Source organism: Acinonyx jubatus, chromosome A1, assembly GCF_027475565.1.
Source record: "Acinonyx jubatus isolate Ajub_Pintada_27869175 chromosome A1, VMU_Ajub_asm_v1.0, whole genome shotgun sequence".
Lineage (NCBI taxonomy): Eukaryota > Metazoa > Chordata > Mammalia > Carnivora > Felidae > Acinonyx > Acinonyx jubatus.
The window spans coordinates 5381027-5401298 of NC_069380.1; the positions used below are offsets into that span (position 1 = coordinate 5381027).

Sequence of the window (20272 nt, forward strand, 5' to 3'; positions counted from 1 at the left end):
GCTCAATGAAGTCGATTAACCAAAACAAAACCTCTGTAGAGGCTTGTCTGTTGCTGTGAATTCAGTAAATTGAGTTGGTTTACTCTCCGAAGATAAAAAAAAAATTTTTTTTTGTCAGCAATAGAACATTTTGTGGGAGGTGGAGATGGCCAGTGTCGAGAAACGCTTGATGGGGGTGACAATAAGAGGTGGCTTGAGGGTACCAGACAGGTACTTGGGTACATGGAGGCAAGAGGCCAAACTATGTCTTAAGAAGGTTTGCCCAGTGCCTGTGAAATAGCATCCTATCCTCCTTGAAATTATTAGCATTCTAGGAAATCCTTGAAACATTACACACTTAACAGAGATTCCTCTTACTTTTTAACGAACCTCGTTTAGAGGTATTCATAGATTAGAACAAAGCAACATCCAGAGCACAAAGGTATCAGCTCTCCAGGCATCAACAGCTGCCAGTAGGGGCCATGAGTCACTATCTTGTCTTCCCAGCCTTGACTTTCTTTCTTTGCCCGTCGTGGGTTTGCTGGGTTTGTGCTTTGTCTTTTAAGTGTTACAGACTTTCATATCCATTAGGATTTATAAATGCCAAAGTATTGTGCGTGTTAATGCTGTCAGGAAACAAGTGTGATTATATTGGAAGCGAAAATGATAGTAAAATAAAGGAAGTGGCAAGAATAAGAAGAATGCTGCTGTGGCTGGTCTGACAGTCGGGACAGTGGGAACGGGTGAAACAATGGTAGAATGCAGTGGCGAGAGAAGTCACATGTGACAGCGGGCAAGAGACAAGAAAAATAGGCGGCTGGAATGGAAAAACAACAAAACCCTTTTGGACCCATGGTCTAGAGGATGAGCATCACCATTAGATACTCATTAGCCCGAGGTTAATCCAGGAGAAGGGAGTTTGCTCTCGAAGGCGTAGTATGATTTGGCTGAATGGCTGCTCGTGAAACTTGAACCATCCTGGCTTTCAGCATGGTCAGCTCTGAGCCCGTTGGAATTTGCAGAACATCAAAGGGGGGTCTGAGGCAGCTGCTGCTACCTCAGCGTCTAAGAAATTCCTCTCGACACTTGCCAAGCTCACGGAGGGAGAGGGTTACCTACCTCGACATTTTTCAGTGTTGCTGGAACGGTTTCATTTTGAGGAAAGATTCCTGCTATCTGCAAATCGGTAGAAATGCATCCAGATTCTAGAAATCTTCATCTTTCTGGGTTGATTAAACCCAGAGTGATTAACCGGAGAGCCACCTTTCAGATCCCACCTGCGCATAAATTCAGATTGAACTTCAGCTGTACTTCAGATGAACCTGTGATCTGTGAGCAGACAACCATTTCCTGAGATCAAGAGTAGCACTGTCTATGGTGTTTATATAATTAAAAAAAAAAAAACCCTGAAAATGGAAAGGCCAGCGTAGAGCTTACTGATAAGAAATGCAGGGCTCCCAGTACAGCTGAACCAAGGGAGCGGTGAGTGTTTGGTGCACCTACAGGAACGGTCTGTAGTTGCACTCGCTCGCTTTTGGCTATAAACCGTGTGTGTTTTTAATTGCAAAGGAAAATAAAATTGTAGAACATGTATGAAAACCTGGAAGTAGATTGTTTAGTATTAATGCCTAAAAGGCAAATTCTAGCGAAGGGTTTTGGAATGTTCTGTATCTTTCTGGGAATGAAACTTCTAGTCCCAACTCCCCGTGCCCCTCATAACAGCTAAGTCCATTGTAACTTTCAGTAATTGGTTTTTTATTAAAATAAGAGACTGCAGTATAAAGTTTAGCGACTAGGCTAAATAGGCATTAACAGGCCCTGGGATCCAACCACAATTTGTAACATCGTTCCTTTGGGAAAATAGATTCTAAGTGCCCAATAACCGACTTACAAATAGACTTTTGAATCATAGTCCATTTGAGAATAAGGAACTGTTTGTGATAGTCATACCTTCGATTGCCTTGCTTGAGAACTGCACAGAAGGGACCTATATTCTGCCACACATGTGCAATGAACCCAACCAGTCTGGGTTTGATCAAAGATTATTGCTGAGTGGGCATTGGAAGGAACTGAAGTGGAGGCTGGAGACAAGTCAAGGGTGGAGTTGGGAGGATGGGGAGTTAGGAGAGGTTTTAGTGGGAGGGAAGGTTTTCAATCTCGAAGGCAAAGGTGCGAGTCCGTGTAGATGAAGTGAGAGAACAGGACGGTTTGGATAGGAGCGGCGGTTAGGAGTAGAGAGCGTGGCAGGCAAAAGGAATAAGAAGGATCAACCAGAAGACAGCCTCTTAATTATAGAGAACAAGCTGAGGGTTGCTGGAGGGGAGGGGCAGGGGAATGGGCTAAATTGGCGATGGGTATTAAGGAGGGCAGTTGTGAGGAGCCCTGGGTGTTGTATGTAAATGATGAATCACTGGGTTCTACACCTGAAACTAATATTATACCGTACGTTGACTAACTGGAATTTAAATAAAAACTTGGAAAAAAGGGAAAGGAAAATGTACCAGGAGGGCCAAATGGCCCACATAGTAACAGTCATGTTTGGTTCAGTCTCTGCAAAGGGAAAACGTGACTGCTACGTTTCTACGGTTTGCAGTTCAACTCGGCCAAGGGGTCATCATTCACTTCCACGGGCATCTCCTGCTCCAGGAGGCCTTGTCCTGCCTCCCCTCTCCCTGCGCCCCCGTATTAGCAGCCTTCTCTTCCACGTTCGGTACTAAGCGCGCATCTGTCCTACGGCTGCTACGTTAGGAGGCTCATTCCAGGCAGTAAACGTGATGGCAGTTGTCGTGTGCTCCGTCTGTGTGTTGCCTTGGTCACAGGCCACGTCTTTTCGCATCCAAATCCATTATGCCAAGAGTAGTGCTGCATCACCGGTGGGCTCAAGGGGTCGTCTTTTGTCTTAGCTTGGTCTGCTGGCCCCAAAACTGGGTGGCTTAACCAACAGAAATCTATTCCTCATGGTTCTGAAGGCTGGGAAGTCTAAGATCAAGGTGCCGGCAGATCCATTGGCTCCAAGGACATTGGATCCAAGGGCTCTCCTCCGGGTTTGTGGAGCAGCTGTCTTCAGCTGTGTCCTCCCGTGGCTGGAGGGGGGAGAGTGGGCGGGGTAGAGAGAGAGAGAAAGGGAGAGAAGGAAGAGACTCCCTCGTCCCTTCTAGTAAGGGCACTGATCTCATTGGGAGTGCCTCCCCCTCGTGACCTAGTTACCTCCCAAAGGCCCCACCTCCAAATAACCATCACATTGGGGATTAGAGTTTCAACATATGAGTTTTGGGGAGATACACACATTGAGTCCACAGCACTTTTCCCGGGTCGACTTGGAAACCTGTCAACTCAGTGTCATCCATGTTTCCCAGGCCACCGTGGGCTGTGGCATACGAGGCTCTCAGGAAGAGGGGCCATGTGTGCGACTCTGTGTCCCTGCCTGCCACTGTTGAAACTCCAGCTCCCTTTCGGGTCCTTCCGTATAACTGCTTGACTGATTGTGGGGGCAAGGGGAGGACTGTCTGTGTCTGAGGAGCATGGTTTCCTCATTAACCGTATTTCTGCCATTCCCATTCCCAGTGCTTGGCACCCTCCCTGCTCATGCCCCAGAGCCTCTCACGCTCGCGGGCGGTCAGCTGCCAACCCTTAGGCTGAGGAAGAAGGCTCCAGTCTGTCTTTATGAGCAGGACAGAAATAACCCTAAGTGGAGAAAGTACCCTCCATAATCTTACCGCTGTCGCGTATCTCCATTTGTACTGTGCCCCCTTAAAACACAGCCACAGGCAGGGGTCTCCTCATCTCAGGGATTTGAATTCTTCAACCTTTTCCTCCATAAGTCCAGGGGGTGGGGTGGCAGCGAGGGTAAGTTTCACTGGGCTAGACGGTGCCTCCACGACAGTATTGGCACGTTGTCCGAGGACCAGTTCCATACATCTTGCCTCGTCCCTTTCAGTAAGATATTTTCCAGGAGGTTTTTCTGTGCCCCCCGCATCGACCTCTGGCCAGCACCCTCTCCAGAATCGCCCAGACTTGTCTGAGTTTCCTGGTGAACACACCCAGGCCGCCACCGGGATTTCCCTGAGTGGGTGGGATTTTCTTCTTTCCACCCAGATTCTAAAGGGCAGGCTGTTGGCACAGATAAGGTAAACGTAGACGTTTTGTCTGAGATTCAGAATTATGCAACTAATCAAGAGTTAAAAAAAAATGTGTAAAGTTTCCTCTATTTTACTGAGAGTCAACTTTTATTCTTAGGGCACTGTTCTATCAATTATGCTTATGTCACTACGCTGACAAAGAAGGCGTTGTCAGCAGCAATGGCATTTATTCACTGCCCAAAATAGCCCAACTGTGTATCTTCCTAGATGTAGGGTAGTAACCAGAGGAAGAATGGGCTTCATTGAGTGCTTATTATCTGCCAAGCTCAGTGTTAAGCAGGTTGCCCTGATTAGCTCATTTGTTTATAACAAAAGTGCTGTGAGGTAAGTATTCTTAGCCCCATTTTTACACTTGAGAATTGTTGTTTAAAGAGGTTAAGTAACCCGCCCAGGGTCACAGAGGTAATAAGTGGAGAGCTGGGACCAGTCCCTGGGCCATCTGACTCCAGAACGGGGCTCTAGGCCACAATTATGCCTCAAATACATCTTTCTGATAAGTGTTGTTGGAAGTCTCTTACTGAGAATGAAAACTGAGCAGTAAGACAGTAGAACCTGTTTTCCACTTTGTGGTAGTAGCTGATGCTCAGTTTAACTAGCGGTGGAAAGATTCCTGTCCATTTGACATGTTTCTTGAAGACGGTAATTTATGTTATCATGTGGATAAATTATATGTAAATGTAGCTTAATAGCCAAAGGACAGTCGTCCAGACGATAATTTTAGCAGACTTTTGTGTTTCCCTGATTCATTTAAACCATATATTTTTGTGAGCCAGAGACTTTATTCTTCTGTTTGAAGCAGGTATCCTACTCGTAGTCATAAATTCACTGGGAAGTCAGACATACTTTTTTTTTTTTTTTTTTAATCCAAAGAATGATTCTATGCTTTAATTCTATCTGATAAGAGACATCACACCAAGGTGCTTATTTAGGCTGGTACTAATATCTTAAAACGTATTATTTTAAAGTGTTTAATTTGATTAAATATTTTCTGGAACATGAAAAACATCAGTTTGTTTCTTCTTGTGACGACCCATGGGGAGAAATGGTTTAATCTGAAGATCTCAGCAGAGAAGAGAAATTAATCTTTTGTATTAATTTTATAGCCCCTAATACTTTTTGGAGGCTTTATGCAAACTGAGAAATGTTTGCCATTTAAGTTTTAGCACCTTTATCTTTTGGAAATAATAAAAAAACACATCGCCACCCATTTGTTTGTATGGAGTCTCCTGTTCTAGAGGCACTGAGAAAACTCCATATGGAGTATAAAGGAGTGGGGAGAAAAACTGTCCTCAGAACCTTAGCAATTAAAATTCCAACAGAGAAGAATTTGGATGCCGTAGTTCAGCCTGGACTGTAACTAGAGTAGGTTATTTTAAATGTCAAATGTAAATATCATTAAAGGGGATACGTTCATCCATACAACAGACCTAGCAGGCATTCCAGCGAATTCCAGACACACGCCACATCGGACTCTGTATGCGTTACGTTAGAATGGGTATGGCACTCTGCTTTTGATATATTAAACACCTAAAATTTGAAATACTAACCACATGCCCCCACCCCCCCAACTCTCGTTTCAGGCAACAAGGGCAGCCATTACGCAGCATTGCACCGACCTGGGGAATCTGTTGGGCAAGGAGAACGATGTGGCCCTCATCATCGATGGCCACACCCTGAAGTACGCACTGTCCTTTGAAGTCAGGAGAAGCTTCCTGGATTTGGCGCTTTCGTGTAAGGCGGTCATATGCTGCAGGTAAGCAGTTGCAGACTGTGCGGGGTTCACGTTCCAATGTGGCTGTAACCTGTGCTTTTATTAAAAAAACCAAACAATGCATGGAAATTCTAGGGGTAAAGTTTCATTTAAAAAGAAACACAAGCGAAATAGAGGTGCCTGGGTGGCTCAGTCCGTTAAGCATCCAACTCTGGATTTCTACTCAGGTCATGACCTCACAGTTTGTGAGTTAGGGCCCGAGTTGGGCTCTGTGTTGACGGTGTGGAGCCTACTTGGGATTCATTCTCTCTCTCTCTCTCTCTCTCTCTGTCTCTGCCCCTCCCCTGCTTGTACTCGTTCTCTCTCTCTCTCACAATAAATAAAAACTTTACACAGATTAAAAAAAACCTAGCAAAATAAAAATACTAATTTAACCATCCATTCACAGATTTTAGGTAAGGCAATTAGTGGTTTTTACAGTTCTGTTTGTTGTCTCCTGAAAACACAATAGAAGAGCTGGGGCCTCCAGTCTTACTCGCCCTGGGAGAGTAACTGGAATAAGTCTGCCCTGAGCAGGTGTGGCAAGGCCCTAGCTACTTGGTTCTTTGGTTCTGGATGTCTGGGCTCAATCTCCAAGACTCGAGGAATTTGGATGCCTCTTTTCTGACATACAGTAGGTATTTCTATTCAGTAAGGAGGTTTGGTGGGGGCCACGCTATACCAGCTTTTGTGTTTGGACCCAGCCAGATGACTTTGTTGTTGTCTTTTAAGCTTTCATGTGAATTCCAGTTAGTTGACACACAGTGCTGTATTAGCATTCAGGTGAGGGACTTGGTTGTTTTTTCAGGAAATCTGGGAAGGTTTCTGAGGGTGGGCGTTGCGACCTTCCGCGGGCTACTGGCCATGCGAGGTCCAATTCTGATAGAGATTTGAGGGTCAGGATTATAAAGAAAATACTAGAAAGATGAGCGGCACCACCTTGGTTGTGCAGCAGACGACTTGAGAGCTGAGAGGAGAGCTTTCCATCTCCGAAACTACTGTCCTTGGGCAGTGCCAAGGACAGTACATGGTTCAGTGCACCGTCCAAATCCTTGGATTAATAACCTGATCTGTGCTTGCTCTTATATTTTAGGGTTACACATTTTTTGTACATTGTTTCCTTGGGTATTTTCTCAGAAGTCAGTTATCAGGATGCTTTTAAATTCCTCACTGCACTGATGCTTCAAGAACGCCTCTTGTGGGTTCAAGCATCGTCCGTTCAGAACAATGGCTGTCGCGGTGACAGTGCTGTTTCTGCCTGACTAAAAGGCCCTAGTGACATCATCTGCCACACCTCTCTACCCAGGCCTCTCGTGACACTGCCTGTTTGGGATGGCCGGCAACTCTGGGGGACAGCTACAGGAAAGTCTCTCCCTTGCCTCTCCAACCTTGCTCCCCACTCTAGGGATTCTTGGGATTCTTCTTGGAGACCAAAAAATCTGTTGCCATTCTCCCGTGAGTACACATACTCAGAGCCCTGAACCGTCTCCGGACGCTGGTAGCTCTCGATCATTTCATCCTTCTCTCTTGAACCCTGTTCGTAATTTGGAACATGTCGTCAAAGGCCAAGGAGAGCCGGGGTGGCAGCCGGTGGAGCCTCCGTGGGGGAGAGGAATGTAGCTGTTGCACTGTGGTTGTAGGATGTTCAAGGACCCCAGGGCGAGGAACAGGTTCAAATGTGTTTACAACAGTGAATAGGAGCTGTGTGTTACCTCCACGTCCGGAAGCTTGGCACGGTAAGAGGGACCCAGAATAGTGAGGAATGACTAAGCATCTGGACGTGAAAGGCCAGGCTTCCGAGTTGTATAACGGTCTCCCTTTCTCTCTCTCTCTCTCTTTTAAACAATTTTCTTTTTTTTTTTTTTAATTTTTTTTTTCAACGTTTTTTATTTATTTTTGAGACAGAGAGAGATAGAGCATGAATGGGGGAGGGGCAGAGAGAGGGGGAGACACAGAATCGGAAGCAGGCTCCAGGCTCTGAGTCATCAGCCCAGAGCCTGACGCGGGGCTCGAACTCACGGACCGCGAGATCGTGACCTGAGCCGAAGTCGGACGCTCAACCGACTGAGCCACCCAGGCGCCCCTAAACAATTTTCTTGAGATACAATTCACCTTTAAAGTATATAGTTCAGTGTCCTTGAGGCTGCTCACGACGTGTTGTAACCATGACCACAACCAATTTCAGACTATTTTTAGCCACCCCCGAAAGAAACCCTCTTTTCTCCTGTTAGTCAGTCCCCATCCTCCTCCAGCCTCCCCCCCCAGCCTCGCTCAGTGCTAAACTACCACGAATCTGCTTTCTTGTCTATACAGATTTGCCTATCTGGGACATTTCGTATGAATACAAGGATACGAGATGGGGTCTTCTGATTTCTTGCGCTTAACGTAATGTTTTCAAGGTTCGTCCGTGTTGCAGAATATATCAGTACGTCGTTCCTTTTCATAGCTGAATAACATTCCGTTGCATAGATATACCACTGTTAGTCATCGATCTTGATTAGCACTTGGATTGTTTATACTTTTTGACCACTATGAGTAATGCTGCAATGGGGATTCATGTATACGTTTCGTATGGACATCTGTTTTCGTTTCTCAAGGAGCAGAAATGCTGTGTCAGCTCGTATGTCTATGTCTGATCTCTGGAAGAACCATCAGGCCGGTTTCCAAAGTGGCTACACCCTTTTACACTCTCACCAGCAATCTGTGACTGTGCCAGCTTGGCCATATCCATCTACTTGTTATGTGTCTTTTTCACTGTTAAGCCCAGTGGGGGTAGAGTGGTATCTCATAGTTTTGATTTGCATTTCCCTGATGGCTAATAGTAATTAATTATAAAATGTAGATAAAATAGAAAAATTGAAGTACTAAATTAATTGAAATATTAAAAAAGAATAATGTTGAGCATCCTGGCATGTGCGTATCGGCCATGCCAATGTCTGTTCGAGTCCATTTTTTTTAAGTTGGATTATTTGTCTTCTTGTTGAGTTGCAAGAGTTCTTTATGTACACCGTATACGACTGTCTTATCAGAAATAGGATTTACAAATATTTCCTCCTGTTCTGTTGGTTGTCTTTTCATTTTCTTGAAGATGTTGTTGGCAGCACAAAAGATTTCAGTTTTGACGAAGTCCACCTTATCTGTTTATTGTTTCATCCTGTGTTTTGGTGTCCTGTTTTACTTATTTAATCTTTTTTTTGAGAGAGAGCACACCTGTAGGTGCATGGGTGTGAGCAAGCGGGGGAGGGGCGGAGGACAAGGGCAAGAGAGACTCCCAAGCGGGCTCCACAGCCAGTGGAGCACCGGGTGCAGGCTTGATCTTACAACTGTGAGATCGCGACCGGAGCTGAAAGCAAGAGTCAGAGGCTTAACTCACTGAGCGACCCAGGTGCCTCTATCCTGTCTTTTTTTTTTTTTTTTTTAATTGGTTTTTTGAGAGAGAACAAGCAGCGGGGTGCGGGGAGGGTAGAGAGAGGGGGAACAGAGGATCGGAAGCGGGTTTTTGCTGACAGCAGCTAACCCGACGTGGGGCTTGGGCTCACAAACCGCCAGATGATGACCTGAGCCAGAGTCTGACGCCCAACGGACTGGGCCACCCAGGAGCCCCCTCTATCCTGTCTTTTTGAAGCAGCTGATACTGTGCTTTCTTCCCTGGGTTCCATTTGGGCACGTTAGCTCAGGGACGTGCACATGGCAAGAAGTGGAGAAGGAGTAGTGATGAAACGCTCTTTTCTCATAATTTCCCCTTTGTGTCTGTGCCGTAAAGCTGCCGAGTTAGGTACCTGGTTTCTGCGAGGTCCACAGCACTAGGGGTTGTTACTCTAGTTCCACCCGGAGCCAGAAGTCACGGTGAGGACGTCCCTCTCCCTTGCCAACCGCGAGTGGGTCACGGGGCCATCACCCTGACTTGTCGGCGAGCAGAATCAAGCAACAAGAAACAACATGGGAAAGTCTGGTAAACTAAATCAAAGCAAACGTGCTCTCACTTCATGGTTTTTCAAAGGGAAATCAAAACGAGTCCGTTTGGATTCTCCGGGGAGAGCAGGAATGCCTTCAAGGCTTTACAGGAACACGCCGCTTCCTTGCCAGGTGCTTGATACTAAAGAAAAACATCTTCTCCCCCTTCTTTCTTTGGCTGCTTTCAGAAGGCTTTGTGTATCACATAAAGCTGTGCACTCAAAGACTTCACAGGAAGGACTTCAAACTGGAATTGGCACAGAAAGAGGAAATTTCAAATTAAATACTGTTACTGTCTACAAAATAGAAACACTAATTGAAAAAAGGAATCTAGGAGAGCGTACCGCTGTTACTACTCTAGGAAACATTTCTTGGCTGGTTTCACACTCAAGATTTTAAGAACATCAACACCTACTTTAAAAAAAAAAAAAAAAAGCACTCGTGTACTTCAGATGTTGCTTACTATTCATTGAGAATTTAACCGTAAATTAAATTTAATGTGACTTCAAACATAAGGTTGACCTTAATTCTCACTTTTCTTCTTTAAAATGTAATCACTGTAAAAGTTACCCCTTTCTCTAATAATAGAAGAAAATAATTGCTTTCGGAAAATAACCTCGGTGAGCTCGTGAAGCCCCGTGTCCTGTCAACGTTGATTCCAAGACTGGCGGATGTTGTATAAAAACTGATAACACCTTTAAGCGAAAACAAAATTTTAGGCAGAAAACAGAGGAAATAATGTAAGAATTTGTTACCTACTTTGCGGACACTAGACTCACACACATTTAGCTAGTTATACCTTATTACACCCAAAATATTTTCCATGTAGTTAAAATCCTAGAAAGGTCATTACATGGTCAGCAAAACAGGTACAGGTCAGAAATCTCCTGAGGTTTACTGTTGTATCTGCCAGGGACCCTGCCACATTATCTATCGAGGTAAAAACTGGTTGGTCTAATCATATTTTTGTCGGAGGCTTGATATGTGCATTGTGTGTCCGGGAGAATAGTGACATGGTCTGTGCCTGTTAAGAGCAAAGAGTAAATGAGAGTATATGACAGGACTCACGTATCTTCTACTTTACATCTTACGTGGGCCCCGACTCCTTGTAAGCAGGGCCTCAGAGAAACTAGCAGGTCCCCGACTCCAGTGACTTGTATCTTGCCATATGCAAAGATTCCCAATTTCTTTCTTGATTCCTCCTCAGCAGCTGAAGTCAGTGGCTCCCCCCGCTGGATTCTCATGTGTTTCTGTGACTCCTCTTTTTCCTACGTGTCTTCCTTATGGGATCTTTTCAGCAGCCTTTGAAGTGTCCTGTTTCCAAGGTTTTGCCTCAGCCTCGTCACACCACCCCCCTGCCACGTCTTCTCCCTGGTGCGTTCCATTTTTTTCCAGGGCCCCGTTCATCCTCTCCGTTCGTGAGTCACAACACCAGCTTTATCCTGAACCATCTAGAGAACTTAAACAATTTTTGTCCTCAAAAATTTAAATACAGGATTATCCTCTGACCCAGCGATTCCACTGCTAGGCGTACAACCCAAAGAATCAAGAACGGGTAATCAAGCAGATACTTGTATGTTGATGTTCATAGCAGCGCTATTCACAACAGCCAAAAGGTAGAAACAACCCAAATGTCCCCTGATGGATGAATGGATCAACAAAGGGTGGTGTATCCATACAGTGGAATATTATTTGGACATAAAAAGGGAAAAGCGTGGATATACATGCTCAACATGGATGAGCCTCAAACACATACCTAGTGAAAGAAGCTGTTACAAGAGATCACATATCATATGTTTCCATTCATAGGAAATATTCAGAATAGGTAAATTCATACAGACGAAGGCAGATTAGTCGCTTCCAGGGACTACGGGAGAAGGAACATAAAGTGATTGTTGAATGGGTACAGGATTTCCTTCTGGGGTGATGAAAACGTTTTGGAACTAGATGGTTGCACAAGGTTGTGAATATACTAAATGCCACTGAACTGTTAACATTTTTTTAGTTTTATTTTATTTTGTTTTTAACGTTTATTGATTTTAGAGAGAGAGACAGAGTGCAAGCAGGGGAGGGGCAGAGAGGGAGGGAGACACAGAATCCGAAGCAGGCTCCAGGCTCCGAGCTGTCGGCACAGAGCCCGACGCGGGGCTCGAACCCACGAACCGTGAGATCATGACCTGAGCCGAAGTCGGACGCTCCACCGACTGAGCCAGCCAGGCATCCCGATTGCTGTTTTCTTGGTCTTTTGTTTTTTGTTGTTAACACTTATTTTTGAGAGAGAAAGAGGAGACAGAGAACAGAGCATGAGCAGGGGAGGGGCAGAGAGAGAGGGAGACACAGAATCCGAAGCAGGCTCCAGGCTCCGAGCTGTCGGCACAGAACCCAGCGTGGGGCTCGAACCCACGAACCGTGAGATCATGACCTGAGCTGAAGTCAGACACTTAACCGACTGAGCCACTCAGGCGCCCCTGAACTGTTACATTTTAAAATGGCTAATTTTATGTTATATGAACTTTCTGTTAAAAAAAACAATAACAAATGAAGGGGAACCTGGGTGGCTCAGTGGGTTAATCGGCTGACTTTGGCTCAGGTCATGACCTTGTGGTTCACGAGTTCGAGCCCTACGTTGGGCTCTGTGCTGATAGCCCAGATCCTAGAGCCTGCTTCGGATTCTGTGTCTCCCTCTCTCTCTCTGCCCCTCCCCTGCTAGTAATCTCTCTCTCTCTCTCTCTCAAAGATAAATAAAACATTTAAAAAAATGAATAAAAGAATTCATCCATTTAAATGAAATGTATGTTGAATGAACAAAACAAAAGTTGGAATGAAAGTGCCCTTTGTTTGAATTAAATCTTCGTGGAAAAGAAGAAGAGAAAAAAAAAAAAAAAAAAAAAAGACAAGACTGCTTCCCAGGCTCTACCCAGAACAATTAAATCAGAACTCTAGGGATTATACAAGCCACCTGTCCCCAACTTTGATTCTAGTGAGTATTTGGGGTTGAGAGGAGAGGACTTCCCCAGTCTGTCAGCATGTCCAGCATAACCCCTTTCTTCAGCCCCCCCGTGTCTGAGACTTTTTCACACTGACCTGGGCATACCTTAAGTTCAACATGTGTAGGCTGAATTAATCACAATCCCTGGTCTATGCGTCTCCTCATTTCTTCTGGGCTTCCCCACTAGTTTTCGGAGTTTTCTGTCCCAGGTGATGGTACCACGCACCTCACAGCTACCAGAGCCTTTTCGTAACATAACAGGCACTGTTCTGTATTTGAGGGACCCGTAAGAAACGAAACCATAGAGGGGCGCCTGGGTGGCTCAGTCGGTTGAGCATCTGACTCTTGGTTTTCGGCTCAGGTTCTGGTCTCATGGTTCATGAGTTTGAACCCCGCATCGGGCTCCGTGCTAACAACTGGGAGGCTGCTTGGGATTTTCTCTCTCTCCCTCCCTCTCTTTCTCTCAAAAAAGAAAGAAAAAAAGCAAACCTGAACCATTTAAGTAAATTATCGTATTGAATCAAAAATTGCACTCTTTTAATTTGTCGATCCTTGGTAAATATTGTCTTTGTTTTTATAAAGAAGAAATAAAGGCCTCAGTAAAATTAGAGTGTCTCCTCCATGACTTCACCTAAAAAAGCAAGGGAGGCATTGTCAGTTTATCCTGGATACGAACAGTACCAGGGCCCGTGCTCTTAAATCATGTGGTCGGCTGTGGCGGCTAATTTATAGTCATGTGTTTATTACTGTCAGGACTCGAGTTTTATATGAAGTTTTGGCTTTGAACATGTTCCACCTGAAGAATTTGTGTGAACCTATTTAGCATAAAGTCTGGTAGGATTTGTCTTTCTCCAAGAAGTCACGTAGGAAATGTGTAAACCATTTTTTATATGTTCAAGAAGGAGTTCTCTGTTCTCTGTTCTTTCTTCCCTGTGTCCTTGGAACTACCGTCTTTCACGTTCTCTCATTTTTCCTTTTTCTCCGACGTTCTTGAGTTTGGTCAAAACGGAGATAAATTTTGTGGGCACAGACTTGGGATGGGGCGGGTCTTTGGCCTCTTGAGAACATTCAGAAATTGAAAATGTTAACATGGATCGTCAGGAAAAAAGTCATGAAAGAATCGTCAGGGCTCCCCTTGTGAGGAAGTTGTGGCCCCGCCACGGTCCCCTGCAAGTGCAGGTGATGCTCATTGTCCCCAGTGCCACCATATTAGCAGATGTGATTTATGACTGTATATCTCTGGGCAGGAGGTGGAGCGGGAGGAAAACACCACAGCAGGGTGGATGTGCAAATGAAGGGTTTCAGAAGACATCATTTATTTTCTTGGCTGTGTTTCGACTTCTGTCTTTCAGGGTAGATTCAAAGATAAACATGTGTGAACCTACCATGATACCATAGAAATACGGCGAAGAGAAAAAAGCAGGTTGGGCACAGCAAACGTTTCTAAAAAGCTTTTGGGGTTTATTTTTCTAACTTGAAGAGTGATTTATATTTCTCGTAGGAAAAAAATAGAAAATTCAGGTCAGCGAAAAGAAAGAAATCAGAATTCACAATCCCCCCACCTCGAGTTCATCACGGTTAGCAGTTGATATTTAAATCTAGATCTCTCTCAGTTAAAATAATGTTTATCAGAAGTGGTTTAGATTATTTACAATATGTGAAGCGAAAAAGGTTATAAACCTTAAAGATGGTTATAAAGGTTTAGTTTCTATGCGAAATCATGATATAAAATGTTTTCTAAAAGCTTGCTAATCTTCTGTTATGAAAACACCATGATTAATCTCTTCCTATTGTTGGGTATTCGGGTTAACACGTGATTTTTTTACTGTTAGGAATATCACTACCATAAGATTTTTATAGCTAAATCTTTGCAAAGACACTTGATGATTTCCATAAAATAGCAATTCAAGAGTAAGCCACGTAGAAATTGGCAGAAGTGTTTGTACCCTTCACCTAAGAACAGGAAGTTATTTGATTGGGAGTGAGAGAGATGTGGTCAGGAGCTCACTCCGTGCTGGGACAAATGTGTTCCCCTCGTTCGGCCAGCTTGGTGTGGGGTTTATTTTCCCCACCAAGAACAGGGAGCAGTTGAGAGATTACTTTGTGGCAGGATGCATATGGGGTTGAAAAAGAAATCACAGCATTTTTAGTCACGGACAGTGTATCATCTCCACGGCTGGTTCGACCTTATACTTGTTTTCTGGACTCTCGTAAGCCTGTGACTCACTTAGCCTGCATCCCCGAACCTGTACACTGGCCCTACCTTCAGACTACTTAGGGTAGGAAAGAACTGGCTCTTTCCACTTGGTCTCCACTCCAGCTTAGCTTTTTACATTAATGAGGCATGATGGATAATAAGAAATCTTAGAACATGATGCATTTTGCGTGTGGTATCTTTCAGCCTGTGAACCACACACAAGAATTCTATCCAAACAGAGTTCAGACGCACTAATTAGAATTGTACCACCAATAGTGTTTTGGTTGGCGTCCACATTGGTAGGGGGCCAATCATACACTTGCAAAAATAAAACTTTTCTTTAGTTTCTTTCATGATACGATTTCTCAGCATCATACATGTTTAGTTAGAAGTCAGCTTCCACCTTTGACATTTCGTTCCAGAGAACATTATTAACTTGTCGAGGGTGTAAGCCTATCCTTAGGTTGTTTGTATTACAGCTTAGCATGTATGCCCGTTTGTTGATTAAATGCAATTAAGGTAGAATTCATTCCTAGACAGGGTTTTGTTTTGTTTTGGCATTTTTTTTTCATTGAGCTCTAAAATGAATGCTATTATTTGAGTGATTGTGGCAATTTTATTTGGTCCTAACTGGCCTTTTTGTTGCTGTGCTCAAAGTGAGTGTGCTCAGATGTTATGATTCCTCAGCAACATGTTGAATAAAAACAACGTCCAAAAAGCCCACAGTTTAAAAAATGTTTTCCGTCCACAGGTTTTACCATTATTTACTCAGAATGAAAATTAGATTGATGTAGATTCTGTACCATAGAGAAATAGCTTATTTAATCATTGTATAGACTGGCATATGTGGGAACTTGGCAATCTTAATAGAACAAGGAATCCCTTTCTGAGCAATTCTAGCTTAGAAAAAAAAAAAGCCATTTTATTAAACATTTTGGAATCAAAGCCAATTTTGATGACACGTTTAGAAATGGAGGACTGTGTTCGTCTTAAATAACTATTGCGGGACCAGTCACTCTATAGTATCAACTCTTGACTATGAAGGATTTCTGGGTTTTTTTTCCTCCGGCTAAAAGTGACATATTATCAATATTTATCTGTAGCTCCTAGAGGTGAAAAGTCGAAAGATAAATTAACCCGTCAGCTTGGTTACTTGTGTCCTGAACTAGCAAACTGCTTTGGTGGGAAGATACAGTACTTGTGGCAAAATACAAGCAAATATTTTAGTATAAGATTCAAAATACGGAAAGTTCTTCTGTAGGAAAATCTGTTAGATAATCCAAATTAAAAGTTAGCACCTGTGACATGTTGACATGACAGAAATCTCTAGCAGGGGGCATTTAGTAATATGGTTAGATCTTTTAATAGTGTGCTGTATAATTGCGAGCACATTTCTTTTTATTTATTTATTTATTTGTTTATTTATTTATTCATTCATTCATTCATTCATTCGTTCATTCAGTATATGACATTTATTGTCAAATTGGTTTCCATACAACACCCAGTGCTCATCCCAACAGGTGCCCTCCTCAATACCCATCACCCACCCTCCCCTCCCTCCCACCCCCCATCAACCCTCAGTTTGTTCTCTGTTTTTAAGAGTCTCTTATGCTTTGGCTCTCTCCCACTCTAACCTTTTTTTTTTTTTTTTCCTTCCCCACCCCCATGGGTTTCTGTTAAGTTTCTCAGGATCCACATAAGAGTGAAACCATATGGTATCTGTCTTTCTCTGTATGGCTTATTTCACTTAGCATAACACTCTCCAGTTCCATCCACGTTGCTACAAAGGGCCCTATTTCATTCTTTCTCATTGCCACGTAGTACTCCATTGTGTATAGAAACCACAATTTCTTTATCCATTCATCAGTTGATGGACATTTAGGCTTTTTCCATAATTTGGCTGTTGTTGAGAGTTGTGAGCACATTTCTTAGGAAATTTTTTTTTTTTTTTTTTGGTTATAAAATGGATGTTACCGTACCACTTTTCTTCTCTCGCAGAGCTGTCCTTCTGAACGGTTCTGAGACGTGGTTTTTGTGGTAAAAGTTCCCCTTGGTTTCTGATCTTCACACTGTGTCGTCGACACAGATACAAAATGGACAATGGAAGTAACGAGGCCCTTCCTTCTCGTCAAGCACTAGTCTAAGAATTATGGTAATCGGGCCTGTGTGATCTCCCATCTCTCCGCTCTGCCGCTTTCAACACATTGGGACCCAGATGAGGCACCAGGAGAGCTTGTAGACACATCACTTTTCAAGTTTTTTCCTGTGTTTCTTCCTCTTCCTCTTTTCATGAATGATTAATTCATCAGCGCGTGTCATTTTTGACAACAGTGCTTTGCCAAGTGAAACAAGGTGATGTTAGGTCAAACCGTGGTCCAAAATTCTGAAGTAGAAGCTCATAATATTTGGCATCTTTCCTACTAGAAAAACAAACCAGGAGAAAAAAAAAAAAGTCAAGAATAGAGCCTAACTAAACATGTGGAATGTGTCATGAATATTTATATGCCCAAGTCTTGCCTTGTGATAGTATTTGTGTTTAAGGTGGTTTTTTTTTCTTTTTCCTGTGAAATAGTTCAGAATGTGTTTCATTAATACAAGTGTCATGTTAACTTTCATTAGGAAAAAATTCCATTTCTTCTGACAACATTGACACCTTTCTGATGGAGCATATGCAAAGTAGCTCTTACGTTAATTGGTCCCAAAGAAAATTATGTTTTCCAGTTTCCTGCCTATACATCTGACACTTTCCCTCATTTAGTACCTGCTCAATTATCGATGCTTTTTCCCTTTCCTGATCTTGACAGCCGGTATTCCTCCTATGACTTTGAAAACCATAAGGAATACCCCATCCTGGAAGCTTAACTGTCTTCCGGTTTGAACAGGAAGTACCAAGATGACCGTGAGCAACTATTCCCAGACTGCAGCCTTCTCTGGTTTGTTTGTTGATTGGTCGGTTGGTTGTTTTTCCAGCTTTATTGAGGTGTAATTGGTATACAGGAAATTGCATCTAATTAACATGTACAATTTGAGTTTGAACGTATATATACACTCTTGTTACCGTCATCACAAGCCAGGTAATGGACATGTCCATCCCCTCCAAAAGTTCCCTTGTGTCCCTTTGGTTTGGGTGGTGTTTTTGTGGTTTTTTTTTTTTTTTTTGGATTGTTGTGTGTTTTGTTTTTGGGTGCAGTAAGAGCACTCAGCAGGAGCTCTACCTCCTAATAACTTATTAAATGCACAACACCTTAGTGTCAGCCGTAGGCACTGTGTGGTATGGCAGGTCTCTGGAACCTGCTCTCGAGTAACTGTACCTTTCTACCCATCGAGCGACGGCTCCCAGTTCCCCTCCCCCCACCCCTTGGTGACCACCATTCGTGGACTTCTATACCTTTGATTATTTTATGTGCCTCCCATAAATGGAATCGTGCAGTGGTACTTGTCCTTCCGTGACTGACTGACTTCACTTAGCACAATGTCTTCCAGGTCCATCCGTGCTGTCACCAGGGCAGGAAGGCTTCTCCGCTTGAAGTGCCTCTGATTCAGCTTCTTACTTGTTTAACTTTAGAGAGGAAATACCTGGCAAGGAAGGAATGTTTCCGTTCGTTGTGTCTCAGAATTCTTCCTATTCTATTTAGCCCCATTTAGGGCCACAGGTAAATTGGCAACATGAGATACTTCAGGTTGATGGAGCTAACTTAAGTTGCCAAATTTTGGAAGTTGGGCTTGGTTTAAATTTTATGGTTGGCCATTTCTGAGCTTTATTATCATTGCCATCTGCACCGCTTTGCTGGGTCAGCAGAGACTAAGAGCTTCTGCTGAAAGATTTGGTTTCTGTTGTTTCTTGTTAATCCGCTAACTGAGCTCTGTTGGAGTTCGGGGGCTGAGCGGTCCTCAGTGGCTTAGTTCCTGATAGGCCAGCAAATGGGAGAGACGCAGGCAGACGGACAGACGGATGGACAGACAGACAGCCCCTCTGTCCCCCGCTACTCCATCAAAGTCTTGACACCTGGGTCATCTGAGAAAAACAGAGTGAGCATTTTTCTCCCACTAAGCAAGGATTCATGGCGGTGCCCTTTCACCACTTGGACATACCGGTCATTAAAGACCAGAGTAAATACACCAGTGTGAAGATAATCCTTTCTCAAATATACAAGTGCCAAGTTGAAACCATCTGTCAATCGTTTGTGCATTTCCCCCTTACTTTTATTTGTCTTAGTGGATAGGTGTTGTTTGGAAATATTGGAGCTTGAGAAATTAGCAGTCCTCTGTTATCACGGTGTTTTGCCAGTTCACAGATAACTAAACCGTTAAGTTCGTGTTTTCTCTTTGTAGAGTCATGACAAATATATATTGGGTATTTCTTTTTCCTGCAATAGAAAATAATGACAGGGATTGATGCTTATTTGTAGATAATTGAATACACGGGCATAGGGGTATGTTCAATGGTTTTTCAAGCTCCGTGCTTCACATCAGGATATGAATTTTGAATGATCAAATCTGGGAGCAAATATAAGATTAACATAGAAGGTAGCGAAGCCTTTTTTAGAAACGGAGAAAAGAATAAGTGCTGAGTGATGTTCATTTATTTGAACAACACTTGGGATTTGAATTTATATCGCTCTGTGGTTGTAGTTGTGTATTAACACGTGTCTGTATAAACATAGCTACTTGAAGAATAGTATCTGATGGATGCTTTCATACCAACACCTCATGAAGGTTAAAAATAGTTATAATGATAGAAGCTAAAGAAACAAGGTAGGGGTTTGGTGTGGTTTTGTGTTTCCTTTGTTTGAAAACAGCTGCAAAGAGTCTTTGGTATGATTCCATTGTTGGGTGTCTTGCATTTCTACATTATACTTAAAATTGTCTCAAGTCAAAGATTTCTTTAGATTAAGTATTACGGGCATTCAGATAAATTGTGGGGAAGAAAGAGGACTTTTCCCACATCTTCTAGACCTATTTTAAGGTGATTTCGATGTATCTTATCCTGTTATGTTTTTGGAACAAGCTGGTTTCCGCGTGATGGACCCGGTAGCTGTGTCGCCCCGGTCGGCTCGCTGGCCCGCCCAGGCTCTGCACGGTGGCCCAGCCGAGGAAGTGTCTCCTGATGAAGGTTGATGCGTAAGCCCAAATGGCACGGCCTCTGCCTGCAAAGAGGACTGTGGCGGGAGGGCCAGCCCATAAAGGGCAAATGGCGGCACAGATGACAGCATTAGGTGCCGTAAAAGTCAAATCTGGGAAGCGAGGGGGCATCGTTAGCTCCA

At 43.5% G+C, this 20272-nt stretch overlaps 1 protein-coding gene across 3 annotated transcripts in view; it reads left to right on the top strand.

The window, feature by feature from the left end:
• The window catches only part of LOC106988928 (phospholipid-transporting ATPase IB), a 624663-nt gene that overhangs the window by 287314 nt on the left and 317077 nt on the right, over positions 1-20272 (top strand). For all 3 annotated transcript variants that reach the window (XM_027064563.2, XM_027064562.2, XM_027064561.2), the window contains exon 25: positions 5699-5871. In XM_027064563.2, the coding sequence (XP_026920364.1) occupies positions 5699-5871 (173 nt within the window). The remainder of the gene's footprint in view (positions 1-5698; positions 5872-20272) is intronic.